This window comes from Taudactylus pleione, unplaced genomic scaffold (genome assembly GCF_031769625.1).
Source record: "Taudactylus pleione unplaced genomic scaffold, aTauple2 ptg000253l, whole genome shotgun sequence".
Lineage (NCBI taxonomy): Eukaryota > Metazoa > Chordata > Amphibia > Anura > Myobatrachidae > Taudactylus > Taudactylus pleione.
Window position 1 is genome coordinate 5,174,938 of NW_028284655.1, and position 27,964 is coordinate 5,202,901.

General features: G+C 44.7%; 1 protein-coding gene across 2 annotated transcripts in view; it reads left to right on the top strand.

The window, feature by feature from the left end:
- The first annotated feature begins 4,243 nt into the window (after positions 1-4,243).
- TACC1 (transforming acidic coiled-coil containing protein 1) overlaps positions 4,244-27,964 on the top strand; it is a 49,017-nt gene continuing 25,296 nt past the window's right edge. The window contains exons 1-3 of one of the 2 annotated variants that reach the window (XM_088480389.1): positions 4,244-4,603; positions 16,948-17,024; positions 25,954-26,818. In XM_088480389.1, the coding sequence (XP_088336515.1) occupies positions 4,482-4,603; positions 16,948-17,024; positions 25,954-26,818 (1,064 nt within the window). In that variant the 5' untranslated portion in view covers positions 4,244-4,481. The remainder of the gene's footprint in view (positions 4,604-16,947; positions 17,025-25,953; positions 26,819-27,964) is intronic. The other variant, XM_088480390.1, reaches the window with a different exon arrangement.

Sequence of the window (27,964 nt, forward strand, 5' to 3'; positions counted from 1 at the left end):
GTCAGGACTAGGGTATGTTTCCAATTGAGGAGGGGGTTTGGTTTGTGAAGTGTGGCGTATGATCATAATTGAAGTGGGGTTTTGTCAGTAATAGTGTATGATCATAATTGAGGCAGGCTGTCAGATCAGGGATGGTTTGATTGTAAACTAGGTAGGAAAGAGATGTAAGATCTGGGAACATATTTTTAATGAGGAGGGGATTACCACACTAGCAGTGATCCATGTTTTCATATGTCCTTTGTCACTTCCCATACACAAACCTTCTCTGGCAGCCGAAAAAGGAGTGATAGCAATGCCTGACCATTGGAGGAGTCACTGCAGCATTGACCCAAGCAGAAAATGGGTAGTCTGAGGTGCCCACTGAGTGCTGTACATCAATTGTTTACATTCACTGTAATATGCAATTTATAACGTTGCTATCCCTTTCCTAAAAGCACTATAATTGCTGTTTTACTAGTGATTTATTCACTGTTAAGTAGCCTGTTTATTACTAATCCTTAGCATTTCCTACTGTGCATGTGCCAGTCTTTTTGTTTTTGTTGGCCTGTTTCCCCTATGGCAGGGGTGACTGAACTTTTCAGCGTGATTAGTTACTCAAATACTAAAAATCTCTAACAATCTACCATGTAGGGGTATATTATTCATTGATGGAAAGTGACCTGGAAAACTATCATTCCTTGTCAGGGCCATAACTAGGGGTGTGCGACCAGTGTTGCTGCACAGAGCACATAGCTCTGGGTGGCACCATGGCTTATCCTCGGCCCTTATAGCTAGTAACGCTGCGGCAGTGCCGTCCGTAGAATCCTTTGGACGCCACAGGCAGCCACCCTGCCGTATACATCTTGAAGAAGCTCCGGACACTACTGAACTTCCGAGTGCTGGCGGCCCTGCCCCCTTTGTGTATGACATCATGCACAAAGGGGGCGGCACAGAGCAATGTTAAGCCCTGGTCCTTGTAGCCACATATAGCAGCAATTAGGAATACTTTTCCCAGACTACCTAAAGCACTGTTTCTCAACTACAGTCTTCAGGAACTCTAATTCTGGGTACACACTTTAGCGAGCCAGCGGCTGTCCGACTGTCCAGCGCATGCCAAGTGACCAATTTGATAAGCATACTCTAACCAATCGGCCAGACACAACTGGGTGGGCATTCAAATTTGCCCGCCCAGTGATGTCAGGGTCATCGATACCTGCGGCCGGTGTACGGGTCAGTCAATGGGTAGCTCATACACACTTAGGGACCCGTTCAGGGGTTAACTTCAAATACTAAGTATCCCCCGTATGTATGAAGGAGGGACCACGGCAGGTATCTCCGATACCTGCTGTGACCCATCCATTGCCGCTGGCAGCCGCCTCCCTCATAGTTTTCTATGGGGGATGCAATGCTGCTAAATTTACTAATATCCGGAATGCGATGCATTCTAGATATTGGCCCCTGCAGCTAACACCATTTGAAGATTAGCACTGTAGCACTATTAGCTGGCGGCGGGATCCGCCGGAAAAAATCCCCGGCTATGGAGGAGGTGCTGTCCGTGGGACTGCACATGCGCACCACCCCCTGCACTGGCCTACAGCACTCCGGAGACATTGCATGTCCTGGATGATACATCCGCCCAATAGGATCGCTTTTTGCAATGTGATCAGGGGCGTTACTGACATGCCCTTATCGCATTGCAAAAGTGATCATTGATAAATGGGCCCCAATGTCTTTCACAGATATATTGTGTGTACACACAAGCTGACACACTTAATGATATATTGTTCGTCGGTTGTATGAACGATATATTGCATAGTGTGTACCCAGCACAACAGTGCATGTTTTCCAGATCTCCTAGTTGGTTCACAGGTGTAGTCATTACTGGCTGACACATTTTAATAGATCCACAAGTGGTGCTATTTATATCACTTGTGATACTGAGACCTGTAAAACATGCACTTAGGAGGCCTGAGGACTGGAGTTGGGAAACACTGATTAAAAGCATTTTGTATATGTGGCTTTCCCTACCTCTAAGAACGCAAGTATATGAGTGAATGCATCTTTACTGTACTTAACATATGTTAAGGGACCTATCCATTAGCAGATCTTTTTCAAAAGATGAAAGACAAAAGATTATCCCTTGAAAATTCCTGGGGCTGTGGTGACATATCTGTTATGTACATGACAGATTTTTGCAAACGACGAACGATATTTCATGACATCATTCAAGGAGTGGATTTTTTTTAATGTTTCTATTCATTTTCATTAAAAATATCGTTCGTCGTTTACCGCTACAGATATTTCTAATATCTGTCAGCGATAATTGACTAACATGTTGGAGAGACAAAAGACAAAATTTGTCGGCCGCGGGAGCGCGCATTTTAAACGTTCAGAGCCTATCCATTAGCAGATAAATTGAACGACTGAACGATAAATCGTTCATCGTTCAAATTTATCTGCTAATGGATAGGCCCCTTTACACCCCTGCCTCCTTTACAGACATAAAAAAAAGATGCGTCAGGGATACACAGTGTTTGAGTGCACACACAGCATAAAATAGGATATTTTATACTTTAAAAATAGGCCTGACCCAATTACAATATAAGCCATAAAGTCTATTTAAATTATTCCTCCTATACAATGTGGACTTTCCTGGATTTTTCAATCAAAACTGTCCAGTGTACAGCCCAGATCCCCAGTGTACAGTCCAGATTCCCGGTGTACAGTCCAGATTCCCGGTGTACAGCCCAGATGCCCGGTGTACAGCCCAGATCCCCGGTGTACAGCCCAGATTCCCGATGTACAGCCCAGATCCCCAGTGTACAGTCTAGATTCCCAGTGTACAGCCCAGATCCCCAGTGTACAGTCTAGATTCCCAGTGTACAGCCCAGATTCCCAGTGTACAGCCCAGATCCCCAGTGTACAGTCTAGATTCCCAGTGTACAGTCCAGATCCCCGATGTACAGCCCAGATTCCCGGTGTACAGCCCAGATCCCCGGTGTACAGCCCAGATCCCCGGTGTACAGCCCAGATTCCCGATGTACAGCCCAGATCCCCAGTGTACAGTCTAGATTCCCAGTGTACAGCCCAGATCCCCAGTGTACAGTCTAGATTCCCAGTGTACAGCCCAGATCCCCAGTGTACAGCCCAGATTCCCGATGTACAGCCCAGATCCCCAGTGTACAGTCTAGATTCCCAGTGTACAGCCCAGATCCCCAGGGTGTACAGTCTAGATTCCCGGTGTACAGCCCAGATCCCCGGTGTACAGCCTAGATTCCCAGTGTACAGCCCAGATTCCCCGTGTACAGTCTAGATTCCCAGTGTACAGCCCAGATCCCCAGTGTACAGTCTAGATTCCCAGTGTACAGCCCAGATCCCCAGTGTACAGTCTAGATCCCCAGTGTACAGCCCAGATCCCCAGTGTACAGTCTAGATTCCCAGTGTACAGTCCAGATCCCCGGTGTACAGTCTAGATTCCCGGTGTACAGTCTATTGTACAGCCTAGCTCCCCGGTGTACAGCCCAGATCCCCGGTGTACAATCTAGATTCACAGTGTACAGCCCAGATCCCCGATGTACAGCCCAAATCCCCAGTGTACAGCCCAGATCCCCAGTGTACAGAGCATCACCTCTAGTGCTGATGTTTCTTTTTCATTGTATTGTATTATAGAAACAACGGAAATAACAGCAGCTTCAAAGGCTCCAGCAGGGGAACTGCAGAAAACACATCATAAGAAAGTCTTAAAAGGGGAACTGCAGCTGGGGCACTTCCCGTGCCTGTGGCCGGGACTGTGTGAGCAGGAAGCTGGGCCCTGAGCAGCTGCATCTTGGACCTTATTATTACTTTGCAGGTTTCCTATTACTTTTTTGTTCTGCTAATTCCCATACACTTTCAGACTGAACCATTAAACAACCTCCTAGGGGTGGAGGGAAAAACAAAACAAAAACAAACCTTGAGGCCTGTATTCTCTATCAGAGCTCAGTGGGCGGTATTCCCCTATATCTGATGTAATAGTACATACCAGAGAGGAGGTGTGGATGGCGTCTGTGTGTAACTAACTTGTATTTAATTACAGACTGAACATGCAGGGTTAAAAAAAAAATCCATTGCTGTGTATGGGATACTGGATGATGTGTAATGCATAGAGTGTAATGCAGGGATGATGAGACCTGTTGAGTGCCAGTTATACACTGAAATAATCATATTAGGGTATGTCCCAGCCAGTGATTGCTGCTGGTCCCAGGAGGAGGATGGGATGGGAACCTGCCACTGCCAGGGCTGTGTGTGCTGCCTGCTCCTCCCCGCTAGTAGTACAGTCTGCTAGGGGGAGGGAGTGCAGCAGAGACATGCCAGACAGCTGATTCCCAGCAGCAGCACACAGCTGCCCAGCAGCCAGTATCATCCTTTCCCTGCTGCTGCTGCAGTCTCCGGAGCCAGCACCTGGCGGTGTGTAGTAGTATGTGCTCCGGCCGGGGGTGAGCAGCGGTGACAGAGGCTATAGGATGGCATTCAGTCCTTGGCAGATGCTTTCACCCGTCCAGTGGGCAAAGTGGACGTGGTCAGCGGTGAGAGGAAGCGGAGGAGAGGGCACAGAGGATGAGGAGGATCATTCCCAGGAGTCGGGGTGAGTAGTGTCCATTACAACCCATAGATGCAGCACTATGCTGGCCCTATATGTGTGTCCAGCCCATCGCAGGTGGCTCCTGCTGCTGGTGCACTGGCTCTAACTGCTGGTTTGTATAGTGATACTTAGTAATGGTGATCACATATTCATACTGAGCTGTATTATATAGTAATGGTGATCATATCCCCATACTGAGCTGTGTTATATAATGTGATCATATCCCCATACAGAGCTGTGTTATATAATGTGATCATATCCCCATACAGAGCTGTGTTATGTAGTAATTGTGATCATATCCCCATACTGAGCTCTACTATATAGCAATGGTGATCATATCCCCATACCGAGCATAATAATGGGGATCATAGCCCCATACTGAGCTGTATATATATATAGTAATGGTGGTCATAATATCCCCATACTGAGCTGTGTGTGTATATATGTGTGTATGTATATAATATATATATATATATTATATAGTTAGTAATGGTGATCATATCCCCATACTGAGCTATAGAGTGATTGTCACCAGCTCCTGATACTGAGCATGTGGGCGGCAGTTGGTGATGGCTGCGGTGTAGATGAGCTCTGTGCCCAACCTCCCACGTAATCCTCTTCCCACAAATATAAAACATATAACACATCTGTGAAGGCAGCGTGAGATTACATGGTAGTGCTGAAGAATTATAACACAAAGTTGTTTAGAAGATCCATTAAATACAATATTAGCTCATCTGCTGGACCCAATGAGTGTAGCTGCCACTGCTGCTGTCCTCTCTGGTCCTCCTAAAGATGGCTTTGCCTGTGGGGTACAGTCTCCGGAAAGTTTTACTTACCGGCGTTTGATACATATGAGAAATATGGTCAAACTTCTGAAAACAGCAGTTTTCTCAGTTATAACCTCATTTTGCTGTTAGTACACCCTGCTGCTACACCATGGAAGCCAAAGCCTCCTCTAGAACCAGCAGAGGAAGTAAGCTTGGTTAAGATAGAGAAGGACAGGTTAGGCCAGCAGCACCCCCATTTCTAATATTGCTTTCTGCTGCCTCTCCTAGTTACACCACCGGTAGCTTCACAGATATTCCTGTAGCTGCTTTCTTATTTTCTGCTTCCTTAGGCTGGGTGCACACTATACAATTATCAGGCCGATCAGATGATAATTGTATGATCAGTCCAATAATTGTATAGCGTGGTACGCAGGAGCTAAGCTGATAACCTGCTGCAAATGCTCCTGCAAACAGTTGGATCAGGAGGTCGCATCTTATGAGTTGCACACCTGATTCAACCGATCCCGTTCTAGAGATCAAACAAAAGTGCACACTGAGCAAGAACCTGCTCAGTGTGTACGAGTGTGCACCGATCCAATAATTACTTTGTCAGATTGGAGCATTTATCGGATCGTCGGCACTTGTCGCATTGTGTGTGACCAGCTTCACCATAGCCACATGCACTATCTACACCAGGAGCTAAAATGTTATTCTGCTGCTTTGTGTCATGTGTTCCCCTCCGCTCATAGATTGTAAGCTGATTGCAGTAGGGACATCTTTAGCTTCTGCTTCATGTCATTGTATGTAATGTGTGTCAGGAATTGATCCCCTCTGTACAGCGCTGCATAATGTCAGCTCTATCAATAAAAAGATGGTGATCTCCTGGGCATGCTGTGATCAGAGTACGATGCTGACCTTGTTTACATGATATCCAATGAAATATCCATATTTCCTAAGTAAGTAACTAAATTAAATAATAGCAGTAACTAACTAAATAACTAAATAATAGCAGTACAGGTTGAGTCTCCCATATCCAAAATGCTTGGGACCAGGGGTTATTTTGGATAACGGAATATTCTGTAGTTTGGAATATTTGCATACCATAATGAGATATCTTGGGAATGGGACCCAAATATACACACAGAATGCATTTACGTGTTATATATACCTTATACACACAGCCTGCAGGTCATTTTATACAATATTTTCAATAATTTTGTGGCTCAAGCAAAGTTTGTGTACATACATGAAATTCATTTATGTTTCTTATAGACCTTATACACAGACTGAAGGTAATTTTATACAATATTTTTAATAATTTGTGCCTTAGACAAAGTTTGTGTACACTGAGTCATCAAAAATCAAAGGTTTCACTATCTCAGTCATGCCAAAATAATTCTGTACTTCGGAATATTTGGATATGGGAGACTCAACCTGTATTATGTGAAAGTGATTTTTAATAGAACACCAACAAGTTTCACAGTGTAAATAAAAAAGAAAAATGGAAGTCTGGCATAAATACATAGAATGGTCATTCTGTCCACAAGAGCGTACAGATGTGTCCTTATACATCTTTGCTGCAGTCGTGCTAAAATGCCTTGCCCGCGCGCCATGTCCCGTGAGACTCTGCTAGTGCCAGCATCTTTTTTGCGTATTTATTTATTTTTGCCAAAGATGCATCTAAGTCGCAATGCAATTCCAACTAGGACGCACCCGCAGACTGTGCTGATTAATTTGATATGCGGCACTTGTATATCTGAGTGCACCTGAGTCTCTGAAGCTGTATATGAAGTGCTACAATGTGGCGGCCACAGCTTTTTTCATTCCAAGTTTCGTTTTGCTTCATATACAGACTCAGGTGCACACAGATATACAAGTGTCACATAGCAAATTAATCAGCGCAGTCTCCTGGTGCGTCCTAGTCACATTGCAACTTAGACGCATTTTCGACAAAAAAAGGCGCCCGACACTAGCAGACTAGCACGGGTGGCGGCTCACTCACGCCAGGCATGTGACTCTGCGTGGCATATTGAGGCTAGATGTATGAGGACACATTATTATTATTATTTATATGGCGCCACAAGTTTTCTGCAGCGCCTTACAAAGTACATAAACAAATTGTAGACAAGCGACTTACAGAACAATACAAAACAGGACCAGGACATGGATAATATATATTGCTACATTAGCGACCATAACACCCAGATCAGCAACAGAGCATAAGCAACCAAGTGTTAGGTGCCGTAGTGGTGAGTAAGAAGTAGATGGAACTAAAGTAGGGAGAAGCACAAGAGGGTAGAGGGCCCTGCTCGTAAGAGCTTACATTCTAAAAGGGAGGGGAAGACAAACAGGTTTGACGTAGATGGGGAGGAAGGAGCATGTAGCAGGGAGTTAGAATGATAGCTGGAAGGCTTTGATTAAGTAGTGGGTCTTGAGAGCCCATATGAAGGATTGCAAAGAGTCTTATGGGGAGTGGGAGAGAGAGTTCCAGAGGTGGGGAGCAGTGCGGGCAAAGTCTTGGAGGCGGGAGTGGGAGGAAGTAATCAGCTGGCATGAAAGGCGGCGTGCATTAGTTGAACGAAGAGAGCGGAGAGGAGAGTGAAGGGAGATGAGATCAGAGATATTAAAATTGGGTTCTAAAAGGGAAGGGGAGCCAGTGGAGGGCTTGTAGGAGAAGGGAGTCAGATGTAGAGCGTTTGGAGAGGAAGATAAGCAATGCAGCAGCATTAAGGATAGACTGGAGAGGAGAGATGGGATTTGGGGAGGCCAGATAGGAGGAGGTTACAGTAGTCCAATCTGGAGATGACCAGTTAGTGTATGAGGGTTTTAGTAGCATCCTGGGTGAGATAGGGTCTGATCTTAGAAATATTTTTGAGATGGAAATGACAGGACTGTCAAAGGTTCTGGATATGTGGTTTGAAGGATGAGTCCAGGATAACTCCAAGACAGTGCACCTTGGGACTAGATGAGATAGTTATTCCATCAATTGATAAAGAAATAGTGGGAAGTGAGGTTATGTGGGAGGGCGGGAAGATGATCAGCTCTGTCTTAGACATATTAAGTTTAAGAAATCGCTGGGACATCCAGGAAAAGATAGCACAGAGACAGTTGTAGATACGAATCAGAAGAGAGGAGGAGAGATCAGGGGGAAGAAAGGTAGTTTGAGTATCATCAGCATAGAGATGATAATGGAGGTCAAAAGAGCTGATGAGTTCACCTAGAGAGAAAGTATACAGGGAGAATAGGAGAGGTCCAAGAACAGAACCTTGGGGAACACCTACTGTAAGAGGCTGAGGGGAGGAAGAGGAGTTATGAGAGGAAACTGAGAAAGATCGGTCAGAGAGGTAGGACGACTGCCAGGAGAGGGCAGTGTCATGTAGACCAAGGGAGTGAAGACTATGCAGAAGGAGAGGGTGGTTCACAGTGTCAAAAGCAGCAGAGAGATCAAGAAGAATGAGAAGAGAGTAGTGGCTTTTGGATTTGGCAGCAACGAGGTCGTTGCTGACTTTCGTGAGGGCAGTTTCACTGGAGTGGAGAGAGCGAAAGCCGGACTGAAAAGTGTCAAGGAGGAAAGAAAAGAGCTAAGGCGGTTGTAGACAATCCGCTCAAGGAGTTTGGAGGCAAAAGGGAGGAGAGCGATGGGTCGGTAGTTAGAAAGAAGGTTAGGATCAAGGGTAGATTTTTTAAGAATGGGGGAGACAAGGGCATGCTTGAATGCAGAAGGAACAGTGCCTGATGAGAGGTTAATGAGGTGGGCAAGATGGGAGCAGGCAGAAAGAGAGAGGAAGCGGAGAAGGTGGGAGGTGATAGGATCAAGGGGGAGGTGAAAGGTGGGGAGGACCAGATGAGGTCCATGACTTCCTCTCCAGATACAGGGGAGAAGGATGTTAGAGTTGGTAAAGTTGATGGGGAGGGGTGATCTGGGAAAGGAGGAGGTGGAGAGCTGGAGGACTGGTTGGATATGATGTCCTGACTTATGGAATCAATTTTCAATGTAAAGTAGGTAGCAAAGTCAAGGGCAGAGAGCAAGGAGGGGAGACGAGGAGGGGGGTGGGCGAAGGAGGGAGTTGAAAGTGGTGAAGAGATGCTGGGGATTAGAGGACCGAGAGGAGATGAGGATTTTGAAATATGACTGTTTAGAGAGGCAGAGAGCAGTACTATAGGATGAGAGTATAAATTTGAAATGGAGAAAATGTGCCTTAAAGCGTGATCTTCTCCACTGTCGCTCGGCGGTTCGAGAAAACTTTTGCAGGTGTCTGGTGCATTTGGAATGCCAGGGTTGAGGAGTAGATCTGCGATGGTGACTAGTGATCGCCGGAGCAACAGAGTCCAGAGCAGAAGTAAGGGAGGCGTTGAATAGGGAAGTGAGTCAAGCAGGAAAGAAAAGGAAACTGTGTTGATAGCGTCAATGTTACGCTTAGTAATGGTGGCTTTTGGAGGTAGAGGAGGCGAAGGAGAGAGGGACAGGTTAAAAGAGAGAAGGTGATGGTCAGAAAGTGGGAATGGGGAATTGGAGTAATCAGAAATATCACATCGGTTAGTGAAGACCAGATCAAGCAAATGGCCACTCACATGGGAGGATGAGGAGGTCCATTGGGAGAGACCAAGTAAAGATGTAAGGGTGAGGAGTTTGGAGGCAGAGGATTCTCTGGGGATATCAATTGGAATATTGAAGTCACCTAGGATAATGGAGGGAAGGTCTGAGGAGTGAAAGTGAGGGAGCCAGGAAGCAAAGTTGTCAAGGAACTTGGAGGCAGGGCCAGGGGGCGGTAAATGACAGCTGCTTGGAGGTGTACTGGGTGGAAGAGGTGTATAGCATGGACTTCAAATGTAGAGAATGTAAGGGATGGTTCAGAGGGAATGGGTTGGTATGAGTAACCAGGGGATAGAAGGACCCCAACACCACCACCATGGCGACCCCCAGGTCGTGGGGTGTGGGAAAAGGTGAGGCCCCCAGAGGAGAGAACTACAGGAGAAGTGGTGTCTGAGGGTAAAATCCAGGTTTCAGTAATGGCTAGGAGATTCAGGGAGTTGGGGATGAAAAGGTCATGGGTTGGGACCAGATTATTACAGACTGACCTGGCATTCCAGAGGGCACAGGATAGAGAGACAAGTTTTGTTGGAGAGATTTGTATGAGATTATCAGGGTTGTTGTAGCATGGAGGTGAGATTAATTTGGGGGACCGAGATGAATAGAGTGTAGCGATGGTGCGGTCTCCAGTGCTAGAAGGGGAGCTAGCAGAAGGTGGGCAGGAAGGGAGATTAATGATTTGTGGATGGATGTGGGGTGAAGGGACATGGAGAGGGGGGTGGGAGGAGGGATTAGCAGTGAGGTAGTAGGACCCTGGTGGAGTATAAGAGAATGAAAGTGGAGTAATGGGAGAAGATGGTGAGGAAGGTAGACAGAGGAGAGGAGATAAGGGGAAGAGGAAGTGGAGGAGACAAGGGGGAAAGGATAAAGATGGAAGCAAGGGGCAGAACAAAAGATTAGGTAGACACTGAGTGAAGGTGGGAGTTGAAGAAAACATGGTAATAGTAAGGATGATGTAAATAGGGGAAGAAAAAGTTGAAAGTAGGAATTAAGAAAGAATGTAGGAGAGAGCAGATTTCCAGAAATGCAAGTACATCTGTACAGTCTGTTTATAAAGAGAAGTATCTGTATAAATAGCACAAATATACAGAACAGCACACTGACTATCACTGTGTACAAGTAGTGCAATGCAGTGTAGCGTATTTGAGTGTATGGGGAAGGTTCAATTAGTTGCAAGGTTCTGTCAGTATACGCCCTAGTACATTGAGGGTTACTCGGGCAGGAAAACCTTGTTTTTTTTGCTTGCACACTATAGGGGTATGTAAGGAAAACAACAAGTATGTCTGTGGTTTACCAAAATACATTTATATTCGCTGTGGATCTTACTTACCAACACAAAGCCTGCGTCTGATCAGTATGTGTAGTTTTTATTCCCTGGGTTACATAATATATAGCTGTACAGTGCATCTCCCTCTCTCTAGTGATAGGCTTTGCAGCATTTAATGAGAGAGTTTGCTAGAAGCTGACACAAGCAAATAGGAAGGAAATGTCAGTAACCACTAACTGCTCTTTGGTGAAGTACGACACTTAGGGACCCATTTAAGAACAAGCCTAAACACCTGCGTCCTATTTTGTTTAGTATCGCAGTGATGCATACGAATATGCCACTGATATTCAGCATTACTTACCTTGCCGACAAGGTCCTGCGGCGCCCCCCTCGTCGTTGGCATCCTCCGCTCAGCTGCTGGAAGCCTATTTAAGACTATCGCTCTTAAAGATGGCAGGAGCAATACAGTGACAGAGATAATCTTAGATTACCGCTGTTTGTAAAATATTGAAACGATCAGGCTAAAGGGGGCCCTTAGCTGCTTTCCCCCTCTCCTAACAAAATTACCTACAGTAATCTATTTTGGTAAAAATATTAAAGTTCCCTTGGCACATATAGATTACACACTTGAGGTAGCCAGTATTCTTGAGAATGTAACCAATCCATTCATGAGGCACATTATGCCCCAGTGATGTCACTGGTTCCTTGGGAGCTGACAGGCTGCATTCTCATTGGTTGATCCCACAAAATGGCTGGCTCCACTGTGCGGCTATTTAACACAGTTCACAGCTCAGTGTTTTGTATACGTTTATTGTACATACTATTGTATGCAAAAGTTGGTGCACTCTTGGTCAAACTGCATGTTTTACTGAATCACTGGAGTTGAACCGTTGCAGGCTACATGCTTAAACATGACCTAGCTCTGCACAATTTAATTAGTGTTCATTCTAGCACCCTGGATCTGTCACAACCTATGCAGTTCCTCTTACCTGCCTTAGGTGTCGCTCTCTGCTCAGGAGCTTCGGAACGAATGCCCTAGAACAGGGATTGCCCGTATACACTGGAACGAGTTAATGAACGACGGAACAATCACTGTTCCGTCCTTCATTAACTTACTATAGGATGTTAGCGATAATGCTAGGTTTGATGTGCAGCACATCAATCCTAGCGACCGTGGGAGCACGCCATCGCTCGTACACACCTTGAGCGATATAGACGATTTATTGTTACGAAACGGCAAATCGGGACATTGCTCCAGTGTGTACCCAGCTTAAGTGAAGGCAAATCCAGAGTTTAATACATACTCTGACCTTGTAACCTCTGGAGATGTTGTGTCTACTCTCCAAAGCCATGGATACCTTCAGGCAGCTGCCTTAGGAATTGAAAATAAAGATAATTCATTGCAAGTGGGGAAAGGCTATAAAAAGATGTCTAAACACTTTCAGCTTGGAATGTCTACTGTCAGAAACACCATTGAGAAATAGAAATGAAGGAGAACTGTAAAACTAAAGAAAAAGTCCTGAGGGGACTGTTCATAGGAAGGCGGAGTGGATTTAACGAAATATCACAAGAGGCTAAAGTTCAGTGTCCGTGAAGCTGAAAAGAAGTTGGATGTTTCAGCAACACAAAGGACCAAAACATACCTCAAATAAAGTGCAAGGAATGAAAGATGAGGGGTTTGGGATGGCCTTGGACAGTTTGGATTCTTGCTTTATGAATTTTACCCATTCTACAAAGACTCTAGTCTATATAAAGGTTCATCGTAAATATATTGCTGTCTGCGAGAATTTGCTGGGAAGCTCTTCTCTCTGTCCAATGAGTTGATTGTCTGAGGGCCTGATTCACCTGCGGACATTGCTCAGTTTTTTACACAGATTCCCTATTTTTAGTATTGCATGCAGGGGTATGACGCCTCCTGCTCCATTACCATATTAGTGCTATCGCAGCTACTACCATGTAAGCAACTGCGATAGCAACTGCGTCCTCTGCTGAATCAGGCCCTGCGTTTCCAAACTTTGGTTGATGTCACATTCAGTGGTGGTTATACCATCTTTCTGTATTTAGTATTGCCGCTGTTTTTACAGCATTGCTCTCTCCATCTTTTAGATGTCGAGAGCAATGCGGACCCCTTTGCCGGCAATGGAGACCTGGCGGTGCCTTTCCGGCTTCAGCAAATCTTTCCAGGCACTGCCGGGTCTCTGTGTCATGCACATGTGCAGAGGGACCGTCGCGCATGCGCATAACACTGGAGCCCCGTCGAGCAGCCCAGCGGAGGACCTCGCCGAGGACCTGGACCTCGCCAGAGGGGTAAGTATTACTAAATACCAGTGGAATTTTAGTTTGTATCACAGTGATACTAAACGAAAATTGCCGCTGGTTTTTCATTCGTTTGTAAATGGAGCCCTATGTCACGTTTAATTTTGCACCCTGCCAAGTGAAACACCCAATTGGACAGTTGTACTCTAACTTCAGAGTACTGCTCTCCATATTCCTTCATTAGTTGACATATCTTCTTAGAAAATATCTTTACATTAGAAAACGCAATATGTGGTGCATCAAGCTGTATAAACCGCTGTTTGAAACGATTTCCCAATGATATTATATTATAAGCCTCGGAATGTACTGCATTGCCATTGGATGCAGCTACTTTGGAAAAGATCACTCAGCAGGAGCAATAAAGATTGGAGGCACTTGTGCATTTATGTCAGTCTCCAGGGGAAGGGGGGAATCATTTGGTCATGGAGTTACCTTCTGACCTCTGTGTGGAGTTTGTGGGGTCAGTGCAAACAACAGCTGCAATATAAGAGCTTAAAGAGACATATCATCACTGCTTGGATGCACATGCCCTGCTAATCCTCCTCATATTACAGTGTTACCTCAGAGTAATTATTTTCAGATCTCTGGTGTAACCTCAAGGAACTGCAATTGAGCAAATAAACTTAAAGCAGATTGATATCTTAGGGGCCGATTTAATTAAGCGTGCTGTTGATCGTATTTGGGTTAAAGGATTTCTCCTCACACACTCCTAAGGGTGCGAGGAAAAATCCGACTAAAGTGCCGGGCACGAAGACTGTTTTTCGGCTTAGCGTTTCGCTAACAGCCTCGCAGCCGGCACTTTAGTCAGAGAATTCCGGTTCCCGTGACTAAACACCCAGGTTAAGTCACGAGAACAGGCATTCTCCGACTTAAGTGATTGTAGTTGGACTAAACTGTGAGGTGAATTGAATAGCTCCGGGACCAACTTCCCGGCACTATTCACCTCGCGTTTAATTGAATCTCCCCCTTAGTTTTGTTATAGTAAAGCATCATGTTTACAGTTGTGTTGCCAAAGCTCGTAAAATGCTTTAAATACCGTTTCACAGTTGTCGACATACCGGTGTCTGCGTACTGGGGCTCCCATAACGTTCGTCGACAATCGGATAGTCGACAAGAGGACTACTTCCTGAATCTTCATTTGTTCCTCACCATAAGGTTGAATGGTTCTTGCAGCTGACTGCTTCTTTCTCCCGCATGCGCTCAGGTTCAAATGCAAATGCAAGACCTCATGGGGCTATTTGTAAAAAAAAATAAATACATAAATTACAAAGGGATGTAGTTAAATTGGCGACCATCGGGATGCTTGCTGACGAAATTCTGGCGTGGGAATGCTAAACCGCGGACAGGACACCGGCGCCGAAATCCCAACGTAAGCTTAGTTGTTAGCCGTGGGCGGCAGGGTTAGGTTTAGGCACCCCAGGGGTTTAGCTGTTTTTTTGGGGGGGAGTTAGGGTTAGGCACCACCGGAAAGGGGGGGATTAGGTTTAGGCACTAGGGGGGAGGGTTAAGGTGCAGGGTAGAGAGGGTTAGTGTGCAGAACAGGAGGGTTAGGAGGTAAAGGAGGTTAAGATACTTACTAGTCCCCTGTCAGGATTCTCAGCTTTGGGATGCCGCTGTAAGTCTTTTGACAGCAGGCATCCCGATTGCTGGGCTCCCATACCAAACCCATTGCAAATACAGACTGTAGTACTCTAGGCCACTCTATGCCCACTGGCCCTTAAGAATGAGACTAGGTTACAGTGGACCTGGGCACTTAACTCATTCTCTGTGGCTAATGTTACAATGCAGATTACTACAATACTCTGTTACTATAAGCATATTGTTTACAGTGAATGTCATTTTACACACCATGGAGGCAGCCATTTTATAGGCTGACTTCTTATTCAGCCCACGCTTTAGTGTTTTCACAGGGTCCTAGTGAATTGAACATTCATCATAGAATATTGGTTCAACCCACAAGATGGTGACTTTCACTGTGTGCAAGGGTCTGGTCTACATTCATATATCCAATGTTTATTTTGCCATCCTGTGTTCGATGTGTACATGTTGTATTGAATTTGTAACACATGCTTTATCCATAGAGAAAAATTGGACATCTCAGATGTACTGACACTATGATGGTGTTCCAGTAGCCTGGTCCACGTCTCAGTACTTCCATTGAGACTTTTCTTAGTACTTAGAGTTCCCAGTGATACTACAGACATGTCAAATGGCCTACAACACATTTTATTCCATTATAAGATGCGTTGGGTTATTACTCTGCATGGCTCGTGTACTCAGGCATTGTATCCTATAATACAGAGTCTCCCAAATGCAGCCATTACAGTCCAGGTTTTGAGGATATCTATACAGGTAACCTAATGAGCACCTCTATCAATTTGATTTAACCATCTGGACTCGAGCATGGATATCCTTAAAGCCTAGACTGTATTGGCAGAGTTTGGGTAACTCTGTTATTATGATATGTATATGAGTAAGGCAGGGGTTCCCAACCACGTTCCTCAAGGCACACTAACAGTCCAGGTTTTAGGGATAGCCATACTTGAGTACAAGTGACTTAGGGCCTGATTCAGACCCACTCGCGAGCGGCTGTCCGCTCGCAAGTGGGTCGATGGTCTGCACTGAGCATGCGCACGACGGAGGGAGCTCCGTCGTGCGCATGCGCCAGACGCGACGAGCGAAGGACTTTCCTTCGCTCGTTGTGTCTGATCAAAGGGGGCGTGCTGTCGATGTTGATTGGCAGCACGCCCCCTTTGGTGGGCATGCCGGGGGCGTGCCTCCCTGACGGGGGCGTTCCCAAGGGAACGCCTACCGTCAGAAGCCGGCCCACTGACATCACTAGTGATGTCAGTGGGAGTGATTTTGGCTCTGATAGAGCCAAAATCACTCCGGGCCTTGCGGTTGAAAACCTCAACCACAGGCTCCGGCTCTCGGTGGCGATGGTCGCGATGGTCAAGACCAACGCGGCCATCAAACTGCACGCTCGTATAGGCTGTGGGTGGTGACCCACAGCTATATGAGCGTCCAGGAGGACGCTCCATTTTTATGGAGGGCGGCCCTCATTCAGAGCGTGCGCTCTGCTCAGAGCGTACGGCTCTGAATGAGGGCCTTAATTAGTACCTCAGTTATTTTGATTTAACCATCTGTGCACACTCATGGCTATAACTAAAACCAGGACTGTTAGTGTGCCTTGAGGACCGAGGTTGGGAATCACTGGAGTAAAGTGCAGCTAGTGATGCACATATGTTATCAGCCTTTCTCTATGGCTCGGAACCACTTGTCCTGACTGAAGAATTTGCATGTTAGCTAATCCAGCTCTTGTGTGCTTATATAAGACAAGACCTTGATTTCATTGGGAAACAATGACAGGAATCTAACAGAACTGGTTTATTGTCTTCCACAGGTCTGACTCAGAGGGCAATTTTGACACGCCTGAGGCAGATACTCCAATCCCATCACCGGTGAAAGAGGCATCCCGAGGTAACTATCACAGTCACTGCAATGCATGAATGAATCTGTTGTTGCTGGTCTCCCCATGTGAAATTCTGCACAGACAGTGAGTGCTAGCCCCCTGTGCCACATGCCTAGAAATGGTCCTGATCTTTTATCACAAACCAGGCTGTATTTTTGCATAATTTGGGCCAAAGTTATCAACCTTATCCACCATGTCCAGGTAACCTCATCATCGAGTACATCCCTAACATTCAAGGGATTCAAGTCTAGGGTGTGGGACACCCCCAAGCCAGCCCAACCAAACCACCCCATGGCACCACACTAGTGAAAGAAAGCAAGTGAAGTGTATTAGATAAGTGACAGCAGCTACTTTGTGTTACAGGGGTGAGAGATAAATGTGTGAAAGACGTTACAGAAACTAAAAACAAACAGGGTGATATAAAATAGGTGTAACATAGGGATGCCATGAAGCGGCTCAGCCAAAGCAGCTGAGACGGCCCCACAGGGCAAACCCACCCACAGCTGACATACTAGGTGCTCATTTCATTAGTTACTCTGCATCTCTCCTGACGTCTATGCTAGGAAGGTCTGAGATTGCTGTGACCTTTTGTTATAAGAAGGCTCTTACTGCATTATAAGCACTTCTAGTAATCCTGCTGTATAATGGTGAGAATCTGAAGTTAACGGCAGCCTGTGCTGTGATCAGTGTACACGTTGGTAATGATTATTTCTTTGTTACATTTCCATGATTCATTCCCCTCTAATGTAGATACCGTCGTGTGACCGATCAGCTCATCGCTAGAGTATAAAAGCTTTCATGCTTCAGAACACCTAGTTTTCCTTGGTTTGTGATTCAGACATTCAGTATGTGGGTGATGATGACTCACAGGATCTGAGGAATCCTAAATATATCCCTCACTCTGCAAAATAAATCTCCAGCTAGTCTTAAAGCTGAAATGCATGCATGCATACATACATACACACACATATATAGTGGAATAACTCTTTATTCCTCCATATGGCCTCTTCCTATAATTGCGATACATCCTGCCACTGATCGCATACATAGCAGAATTTAATAACGCCGTATGCATGTACTTTTATGATTAAAACCGCAAAGGACAGCTCTTCCGATAAGAGATGTTCTTTGCGGTGTGAGCACATCCACAAACTATCCCTATTACTCCATATGTCACATACCCTCACACTACCTCCTTTCATTACTTCATATAACAAGTAACCCTATAGCTCCTCCCCTTTACACATAAAGGTGCATACGCACACAATGATTTTTTGAACGATTAACGATAAACAATATCGATTATCGTTCATCGTTGAAAAAATCGTTCACTTTCTAAGTTAAAATGATGAACGATTATAGTTCATGCACGTTCACATTTGTAGTTTGTAGTTCAGTCAGACTGACCAACTCAACGATTTTCATTAAGGGAATATACAAAAATCGTTTGTAGTTCAAAAAAAATTGTTCATTACATTTTGTAAATGAACGATTTTAGTAAACGATTTTCGGTAATTTTTTCAAGGGAAAAATTAACAAAAATCGTTTACTAAAATCGTTCATTTACAATATCGTTGTGTGTGTATGCAGCTTCAGTGTTGTTTCTGTAACATGTCTGGCAAAGCTGGGTATAAATTAGAGGTTATTTTGCCCGATCTGATGGATCAGGCCAACACATTGCCAAAATGGCCTAATGTGCACCGACTATGGGCCTCATTTACTAACGAGTTTTATCACCAAAACGAGTGATAAATGTCACTGTGTATGATAATGGTGCTCCAGCCAATCAGCTCCCAACTGTCATTTTTCTAACAGTTGACAGTTGGGAGCTGATTGGCTGGAGCAGCATTTATCATACACAGTGACATTTATCACTCGTTTTGATGCTAAAACTCGTTAGTAAATGGGGGGCCTATGTCGGCACATGCTTGCTCCCGTTTGGTCGTCCGTCGCATCGTCCGGTCGTCCCTACATGCAGCTCAATCTGACAATGCGACTGACGACTGCATGCAGCAGGACTCGGCTGGTGCTGCCATATTGGGCAGTCGGGCACCGGAACATGTAATATGTACCTCCCGCCTGATATGTTGGCCCATCGCATGTGCGGTCGTCCGTTGCATCGCTGGGTACACACATCATTTAGTGTGTACCCAGCTTAGTGTGTGGCAGATCAGGTATTCGTAGAGAAGTGATGTTCCAGGGTTACAATATTTTTTTCTGCGGAATACTATTCCACACTGTGGACCTGATGCTCAATCACACACCGGTCCAAAGCAGCTGAATTGCAATGCAGATGGGCTGGCAGCAGACTGCTCATACATACACCAACCTGGTTTTATCTGTACACTAGTGCAGTTGTCATCACTAGTATCAGCACCTACACCTAACCCATTCTAGGTGCAAGAGAGCTGTCTGAATTAGGTGTCCGCACAGCATACGTAGGACTGGTGTAATATGGTGTAACTCTGGCTACACTACCATGGGATTATTTCTACTTTTACCCCATCTGACCTCTCCTATAGCTCACATTACTCCTTATAGCTACATTATCCTGTTACTTTAACTCCTAAGTGTAGCAGGAACTGCCCTATGGGTATATTTATTTAAGTGCGGGTTTATAGAAGTGGAGATGTTGCTCATAGCAACCAAACAGATTCTAGCTATTATCTTCTAGAAGGTGCTAGATAAATGATAAGTAAAATCTGATTGGTTGCTATGGGCAACATTTCCACTTCTATAAACCTGCACTTTAGTAAATTCACCCCTTAGAGTTTGGGGTCATGTGCTGTTGTGCTGCAAATTCTGGCAAGGGTTGTACACTTTTATTTGCTAGGCCTATTTTGGTCTTGTTTAGGTTATGTTTTATACATATATTTCCTCAAAAGTACATACCAGCCCGCGCTGGAAATAAATGTCAGGAGCGTTCTCCACTGAAAGGATTCCTGGCATTTTTCTATGGCTGCCTCTCTTGGCGCCTTAATCCATTAACCCCGCAGCTACCAAACGTGTTTATTATGTTATACACCTACCTGTGTGATCCAAAGCTGATAACTGCAGGCAGGAGACCATTGGGCATTTAGTATCGAGCACTGTGTGATCCTGTCCTGATATAGAGACTTTATGTATGTTCATGTACTGTATGTGTATATATAATATTGTATGTGTATATTCACACACACACTCTGAACACTTCTGCTTTGCCCTTGATGTGGCTGTGGGGGTAGTGGAGATAAATTGTGTGGGAGATTCAGGGTAATTTGAGGTCAGGAGACCGTTTCACAAAGGGAGAATGAACAATGCAGTTTGTGTCTCACTCCGTGACTTAAATATAAAGACTTTGGAAATGGGAGGGACGATGGGAAATCCTTGCTGAGGGAGACAAAACAAGCCGTTGGGCCCAACCACAACTTTCCACACCACTAGTCACTGAGAAGAGATTACCGTGAAGCAAAAATATCTTTTCTACTTTCAAATGCACACAGGCCGTGGATGCAGCCGTTTCGGAGAACAAATTTGTATTCATGTGAATGAATTACTTCACTAGGTTCATTGCAATTGATAGCTTGCGTTCATAAAATGGCTGACTACACTGATTGCTTCAAATGCATTTCCGGGAATGACGACCAATAAATGAAGCTTATTGACGGCCCCTCTTCATTCCATGTCTCTGAGGATGTGTCATTAGTTTGCCCTGTTACAAATATTGGCTGTACTGTTCTTTTTCTTTTTCCTTCACAAATTTTATCTAAAAATAAACCATTGTGCAAGATCCCAGGCAGTCCTAACCCACAATATAATGGAAATACTGTACAATATGTAAAATTGAAGGAATTCTGTAGGGTCTACTTTAAAAACAAAGCACAAAAAAATTGCTGCTTTTTTGCTTGTAGTTATCGCCATATTTCTTTTTGAGTACTATGATGGCCCTTGCGGTGAAGAGCTGTCCTGGCAACGAGATCCTAAACCTCTTTTGTAATAGTAAATTATATTTGAATGCTCCGCACATGCGGCGATTAGTGTCTGTGACCTTACCGATGCTGGTCGGGAAGCCGGATCAGGGAGCAGAGAAAAGAGTGCCAGCTGGCTGGGGGAACAGACAAGATGGAGCCAGCCTGGGCAGCGGAGTAAAGCAAGAAAAGAACGCCTCTACAGGTAAGAAGACCTATAATGCCATCTACAGATTGCCCATCTAGAAATGTTTCTCAAAAAACATAAGAGAAGCTTGGCTATGTAAGGAGACAGAGGAGAAGCCTCATCTGCTCCATGGGGATAATCCCTTCTACTTTATGCGCTAATAAAGGCTGAGTCGGACGAAGCTGCGGCTACATCTATTGCTGCAGTCACGTCTGCCTCCTTATTCTAATGCCACTACAAGGCCCTACTCTGGTGTACATCCGTGCGTCTGAAGGTGCCAGGGCTGAGACGCCCACTTTCAGTATCTGTAGATGCTGAGATTCCGCTTAGTGCGTCTTTAGACTGTATGTACAAAATCAGGACGCATGCGATAAAATTGCCTCCACTGCGTCTGGCTCAGAATCAGGCCTGAGTGGCTGTTAAGTTGTGCAACTGCAATTTCCAGGAGCGCATACCTGTCTGTGTGTAGCAGGGAATGCTGGGAATTGTAGTTCTGTAGCAGCTGGAGAGCCATAGGATAGCAGTCACTGCTCTACGGAATATAAAAATACGTAAAGTCATCTTAGAACACAGGTGTCACAGCAAAGGTGGCTTTATAATAAGATTACCATATATACTGGGGGATAAGCGAGGGGGTGGTAGAAAGGCAGAAATGTTAAGTGGTTGCTATGTACTTACATGGGAACTGATTATAGTTACATATTAGGTGTATGTACTTAACATAAAAATGGCAAATGGACGCCTGGGCACAACTTGCATCCTTATTCGTTGTTGCAGATGGGGGGTGTAAAAATGCGAGCACATTATAGGATGGCACACAGACACAAGCATGCCACGGATGGCACACAGACACAAGCATGCCACGGATGGCACACAGACACAAGCATGCCACGGATGGCACACAGACACAAGCATGCCACGGATGGCACACAGACACAAGCATGCCACGGATGGCACACAGACACAAGCATGCCACGGATGGCACACAGACACAAGCATGCCACGGATGGCACACAGACACAAGCATGCCACGGATGGCACACAGACACAAGCATGCCACTTTTGGATGTTTTTATTTTAAGCTATGCAGATCTTGAAATAGGGTAGCAATGAGATGAGATGTGACTGCATAAACTGTGTGAGATGATGATTGCAGCATCTTTGCTCCTTTAAATCTACACATATCCTAGGTCTTAAAGCTTTATTGCCACCTAGGACAGTGATTCCCAAACTGGCTGCCACAGGGCACCTGCGAGGGTGCCACTGGTTGGTGGTCCAGGACCAAATCACATTATTTACTGTCAATGTACTAGGCAAAACTCACCAGCCGAAGCCCAGGGAGGGATGTGGATTTAGGCACCAAATGCAAGCCCCTCAATACAGTTTGGGATTGGTCACGTCACCTATCAGTGGCAGTTTGGCAGAACTAATGTGGATAGCAGTGGACTGATAGCCCAGGTGGTGCCCTTAGGTCCCCGGCCCCTTGCCACAAAGACCCCTGCAGCTCCCGCCTGGAGGAAAGAGAAGATGGTTCCACTCTGCCAATTGGTGGGTGCTCACATAAGCAGACGAATAGCCTCCATTTGCTCTTTTCAGAACAGAGTGAGGTTCCCAGGAAGCTACATTGGCATCTCCAGGCCCCTACCAAACTTTTGCTATAGAGCCAGACTGTGAGCTGTCCGTGCCCCTTCTGCTCTCCGCCATCATTTTAAGTTTGCAAACTAAATTGTACTACTACCTGTTACCTTGCACTGTTGTAGCTTTACAGTGTGCGGCTCTGAAAATACAGGTGATGAGGCTGATCTATGGAGCTGATTGAGACCCGCTCGCTAGGATGCGTTCGCTTGTATCTTGCCGATTTTTGCAATCTGCGCATGCGTACGCATCGCAGTGCGAGAGATCGGGAAGCATTCGCTCGCTACGCATAGACTGCCCAGCAGAATGAGTGACAGGGGAGGCCGTTTGAGGGTGGTGACAGGGGCAGGCCACTAGTAACGGGGGAGTGGAGGTGCGAACGCAGGCGTGCCTGAGTGTTGCAACGCCGTTTCAGAGGCATGCATAATTAAAAGGCAGCGTCATAGTACACGTCACTTAGACGCATAGAGCGAGTGTACGCATATAGCGAGAGGGTGTGAATGAGCTCCTAAGCTCACACACAATTAGCTCTAATCCAGGCCCAAGGTCTTACCTGGATCAGCGTGCAGCATTAGAGGTATTTAATGGTAGCTTTCATTTGTAATTGTTGTAATTATAGTTATTACATGTAACAATCCCATTTGTTGGCTTAACATGAAAGCAATGTATTTGTAATGTTATTACTCTTTAATACTCGCCCAGAGCCTTTCTGAATGTTTGCTCATTGAGTTTATAGAAACTGTTCATATAGAAAAGTTATTTTAATAAAGTTAAATATTCTGGTAAACGGACACGGGTTGGGTATGATACCCAGGCAGTTGGGATGCCTTCTGTCAAAATGGTGACAGCGACTTCCCGATGCTCAGAATCCCAGCCGGGTAGGTACAGTATACTAATCCTCCCCCCTTCTCTTCCTAACCCAAACCCTCTCTTCTTGCACCCTCACCCTCCCAGTTAGTGCCTAACCCTCCCCCCTTGTTACCTAAACCTAACTGTTCCCCTTTAATGCCTAACCCCCCCATTCTGCCTAATGCTAAGACTCCACCCCATTCCCCCCCCCCCCCGCCGCGTCTAACAGCTAAGGGCGCCCCACTTACCTTCGATCGGGATGCCGTCTGACGGGATTCCAGCGTCGGTGTGTAGGTTGGCTTCGGGATATAGCCGCCTATGTTTAGTCCCTGTTCAGGATTCCAACGCCGGGATTTCAACAGGCGGCATCCTGCCCGTCGGTATTTTGACAATATCCCAACTGACCCTCTGAATAATTTGTTTATTTATTTATTTTTCTTTAATACTTCCATTAACTCCAAATACCTATAAATGGAGCCAAACCTTTAAATTGTTAATAATACCTAAAAAATTAAAAAATTGCTGTCATGATGATGCTTCATAATTTGGGTGATAATGTGCTATGTACAGTATAACAAGATCAACCAAAACTCTGTGGTGCGGATTTCCTGCAGTCATGGCTGCTTCACATGTAGTGGACAATTTATTCATTGATTCACATTGGTATCGTTTTGTTATGAACTGGACATTTAAAGAAATATGTCAGAATTCAGAAATAAACCTAATGAGTATACGGTGATGTCATGGAAGGCATTTTGTTATTTTTCACCAGCTTCCATGATCTATTTTTGGATAGCATAAAGCGCAATTTTAATTCTATCTCTATGGGCTCGATTCAGTTGCCCGCGATGTAAATAGCGCCGGGAGATAGCTCCCGGAGCTATTCTATTCTGCGCAGTGTTTCGTCGGAGAATGCCCGTTCTCGCGACTAAACACCCTGTTTAAGGCGCGAGAACGGGCATTCCCCGACCTAACTTCCCGGCGCGATGCTGTTTTCCATGCGTGAAGGGCAGAAAACAGCCTCATGCCTGGACTTTTGTCGGATTTCTGCTCGCATCCCCGGAGAGGTGCGAGAAGAAATCCTTAGTCGGGCTTAGCAGCGCGGTGTATTGAATAGCTCCGGGAGCTGATTCCTGGCGCTATTCACTTCGCGCAGAATAGACTCGAGCCCTATGTCTGTCTGTTATTACCCGGTTTTGTTCTATTTCCAAAAAGCGATGGGGGATTTAGTTCTCTTTTAAATAAGACCTGTTTAGTGTCAGATGTGCTCCTTCATATTTGCATTTATTAAAGGACAAATAAACCTAAAATAAATGTTGGCTTAAATTAAATTAAATGTAATAAAATAGCTACTTACTACATTCATAAATCTCTGCATAGAGTAATATTTCCCTTCACACACTAATGTCATGGAATTACATCGTAGTCTGCCATCATTCCTGTATCTCAGTGATTCTCAAACTTGGTCCTCAGGACCCCACACAGGTCACATTTTCCAGGTCACCCAGCAGGTGCACAGGTGTATTCATTACTCACTGACACATTTAAAAAAAATCCACAGGCTGAGCTAATTATTTCACTTGTGATTCTTTGGGAAGACCTGGAAAACATGCACTGTTTGGGGTCCTGAGGACTGGGTTTGAGAACCTGTGGTGTAGCTGATATGGCTGATAAGATTACAGTAGCTGACACTCGGCAGAGTAGTTTCAATTGTAATCTGAAATGTATCAAGTTCTGTCAAGATATCTGTGAATGCCATTAGTAGCGTTTTCATGTAAGAGAACTTGTTTTATGGTAAGACACGACAAGCATGTATATGTGTGTCCTGGGGATTCAAGCTGCTAGGATGGGAGGGCGTATTCTCAGTGCAGCCAGCACATGATTGGACAGTCACCACACCTGTGGAATCAGTTACCATATGCACTGCACTCAACTACTCCACTCCGCTTAGTCCAGACTCTGCCTGGACCACCCTGCTCTGAAAGTGTATTATATGAAGGCTATTCTCAGGGAACAATGAGAGGCTCCTACCAAAATACTACACTAATGGGGTATTTAGCAACCGAAACGGATGATTTTATTTTCCCAAAGTGGTTTACTATAACAGTAAAATATGTTGTTGACCTTCTTTTTTTTTTTTTAAATCCGTTTCTTGTGAATCTTTTAGGTCTTTTTTGTTGATATGTAGTGCTGACAAATTTTTATCAGATACCAAAAAGTTGCTTAGAAAAGACCTTTATACAAAAATGAAGCTTTTTTCCTAAACATCAGAATAAGAATTTTTGAACATTTTTGTCTCACAGTTTTTTGTTTTTTTAGTTTTGTTTTCAGAATCAAAAAAAGATGTCACCAAACTCTTATCTGCATTATCTGTGACCGATAACAACAACGTATCCAGCAACGGGACCTCAGGACAAGACCTTGCTACAAAGCCAGAGAAGAAGACAACTGGTGACTCTGTTCTAGACAGAGTTCCCGTTATTCCCGATGTTTGCTCTGATGATTCGCTCACCAAAGCTGCAGCCGGTGATGTCCAAGAATCCACTGTAGAGACAGTTCTTGCACCAGAAGATCCAGCTGTAGATAAAGCTCTTTTTCAAGCATTTGCAGTTGATGGTAAAGACACTGAACCTATACAGAAAGTGGTGAATGGAGAAAGCTTGGGGAACAGTGGAGAACAATCTAGTAGTAATAATGTCCTACAGACAGAGAGTGACTCTGCAGTGGATTCTTGGGAAAGAGACAGTAATGATCAGGAGTCTATAATGAAAACACCTGAAAATGTAATCATAGATCCCCCAAGGAAAATCAGGAAAACTGTCAGTAAACTTCCATCCAAGAAGCAAAAAGATAATGTCAACAGGACAACAAGCCTTGGGTGTCAGGAGAAGAACATGGAGGATGACGTCCCTCTTTCCAAGTCTTCCTATAACTTTGATCCAGACCAATGGGAAGACCCCAATTTCAACCCATTTGGTGGAAAGTCTGCTTTGCCTCCTTCTCCAGTTGTCACACAAGCACCAACTGGATTCAGCAAGGAGACAACTGATGACTCTTTGGGTCATTATAAGGCATGTAAGACCCTATCCAGCTCAGAAACGGACCTTACCCAGGAGCCTAAAGCAAGTAAAGGAACTGGAAGCGCCAAGTCATCGCCAAAGTTGTCAAGATCCCGTCTAATCACGTAGGTCTCAGGACAAATGTTTGTCACCTTTTTCATTCTTTGGTATTATTTATTTTTTGTAAGGTACATATACAGTAAGTGTACTAATCAAATATGTATTTGGTTACAAGATCATTGATCTATCAAGTGAATGTGTTTTAAGACCGGAAAAACATGGTTAATATAGGTGTTAAGTATATAAATATGAGAGAGGGGAAAAAAAACAGTGCTATAGGTCAGAACTTATGATTATCTAAACCCCTGCATGAGATCATTATACCCACAATTCATTGCAGCATACTGTACACACATTCATTCATTAAGTCTAAAGGCAGACGTGACTACAATTCATATTTAAGCGTGAGGGGCGTGCAATGGTTTACATGAAAATTACCAATCTGAATATTCTTATTAAATGCCAATTGTTCCTATGGTGTTTCTTTTTAAGCCACACACATTGTGCTTTCCTGTTTTTTCATTCATATTCTCCTTGTACTTGTTAATGTTTCATATAATCTCTCTGCAACGTACAATATTTTATATAATCCATCCTGTTATTCCATATAACTCCTCCATTGTATAACTCCTGTACCACCCTGTATCCTCTCCTAGTACAAACAATGGCCCCTCTCCTCCTCATACCTATAATTCAATTGCAGTGAGTGATGTCTCCTCCATTCTCCAGTCTCTCGATCTTTTCACCTGTCCTCTCCTCTTTTCTCTTTCCTCCTGTGCCTCAGGACTTCTGAGCAAGTGAAATTTCTCTGTTTTCTGTTGTAAGTATTACTGTGCATCATCTTCTGTGTACTTCTCCAACATGAGCTGTAGAGGATGTATAGAATGAATATCTCAAGAGTATATAATATAGGAGGATGTATATGGAGAGGATATATGGAATAATAGGAGTTATAAGGTGAAAGTATATGGAGTAATATGAGGAGTTATTGAAGCTAATGTTTGTAAATGCCTAATACACCCCCAACTCTCCTCCTCTCCACCGGGGAGACATCTACATTATTGGTGGCACCCATACACCACCGTTCTGGTGAACGTAAAATACTGCCCAAAATTTCCAACAAGTCGGGACATATGTCCCCTGCCCTCATGGTGAATCAATGTCCCAGAAACAGGAGTGACCCCCCCCTCCCCTTCCTCCAAATTGGACAA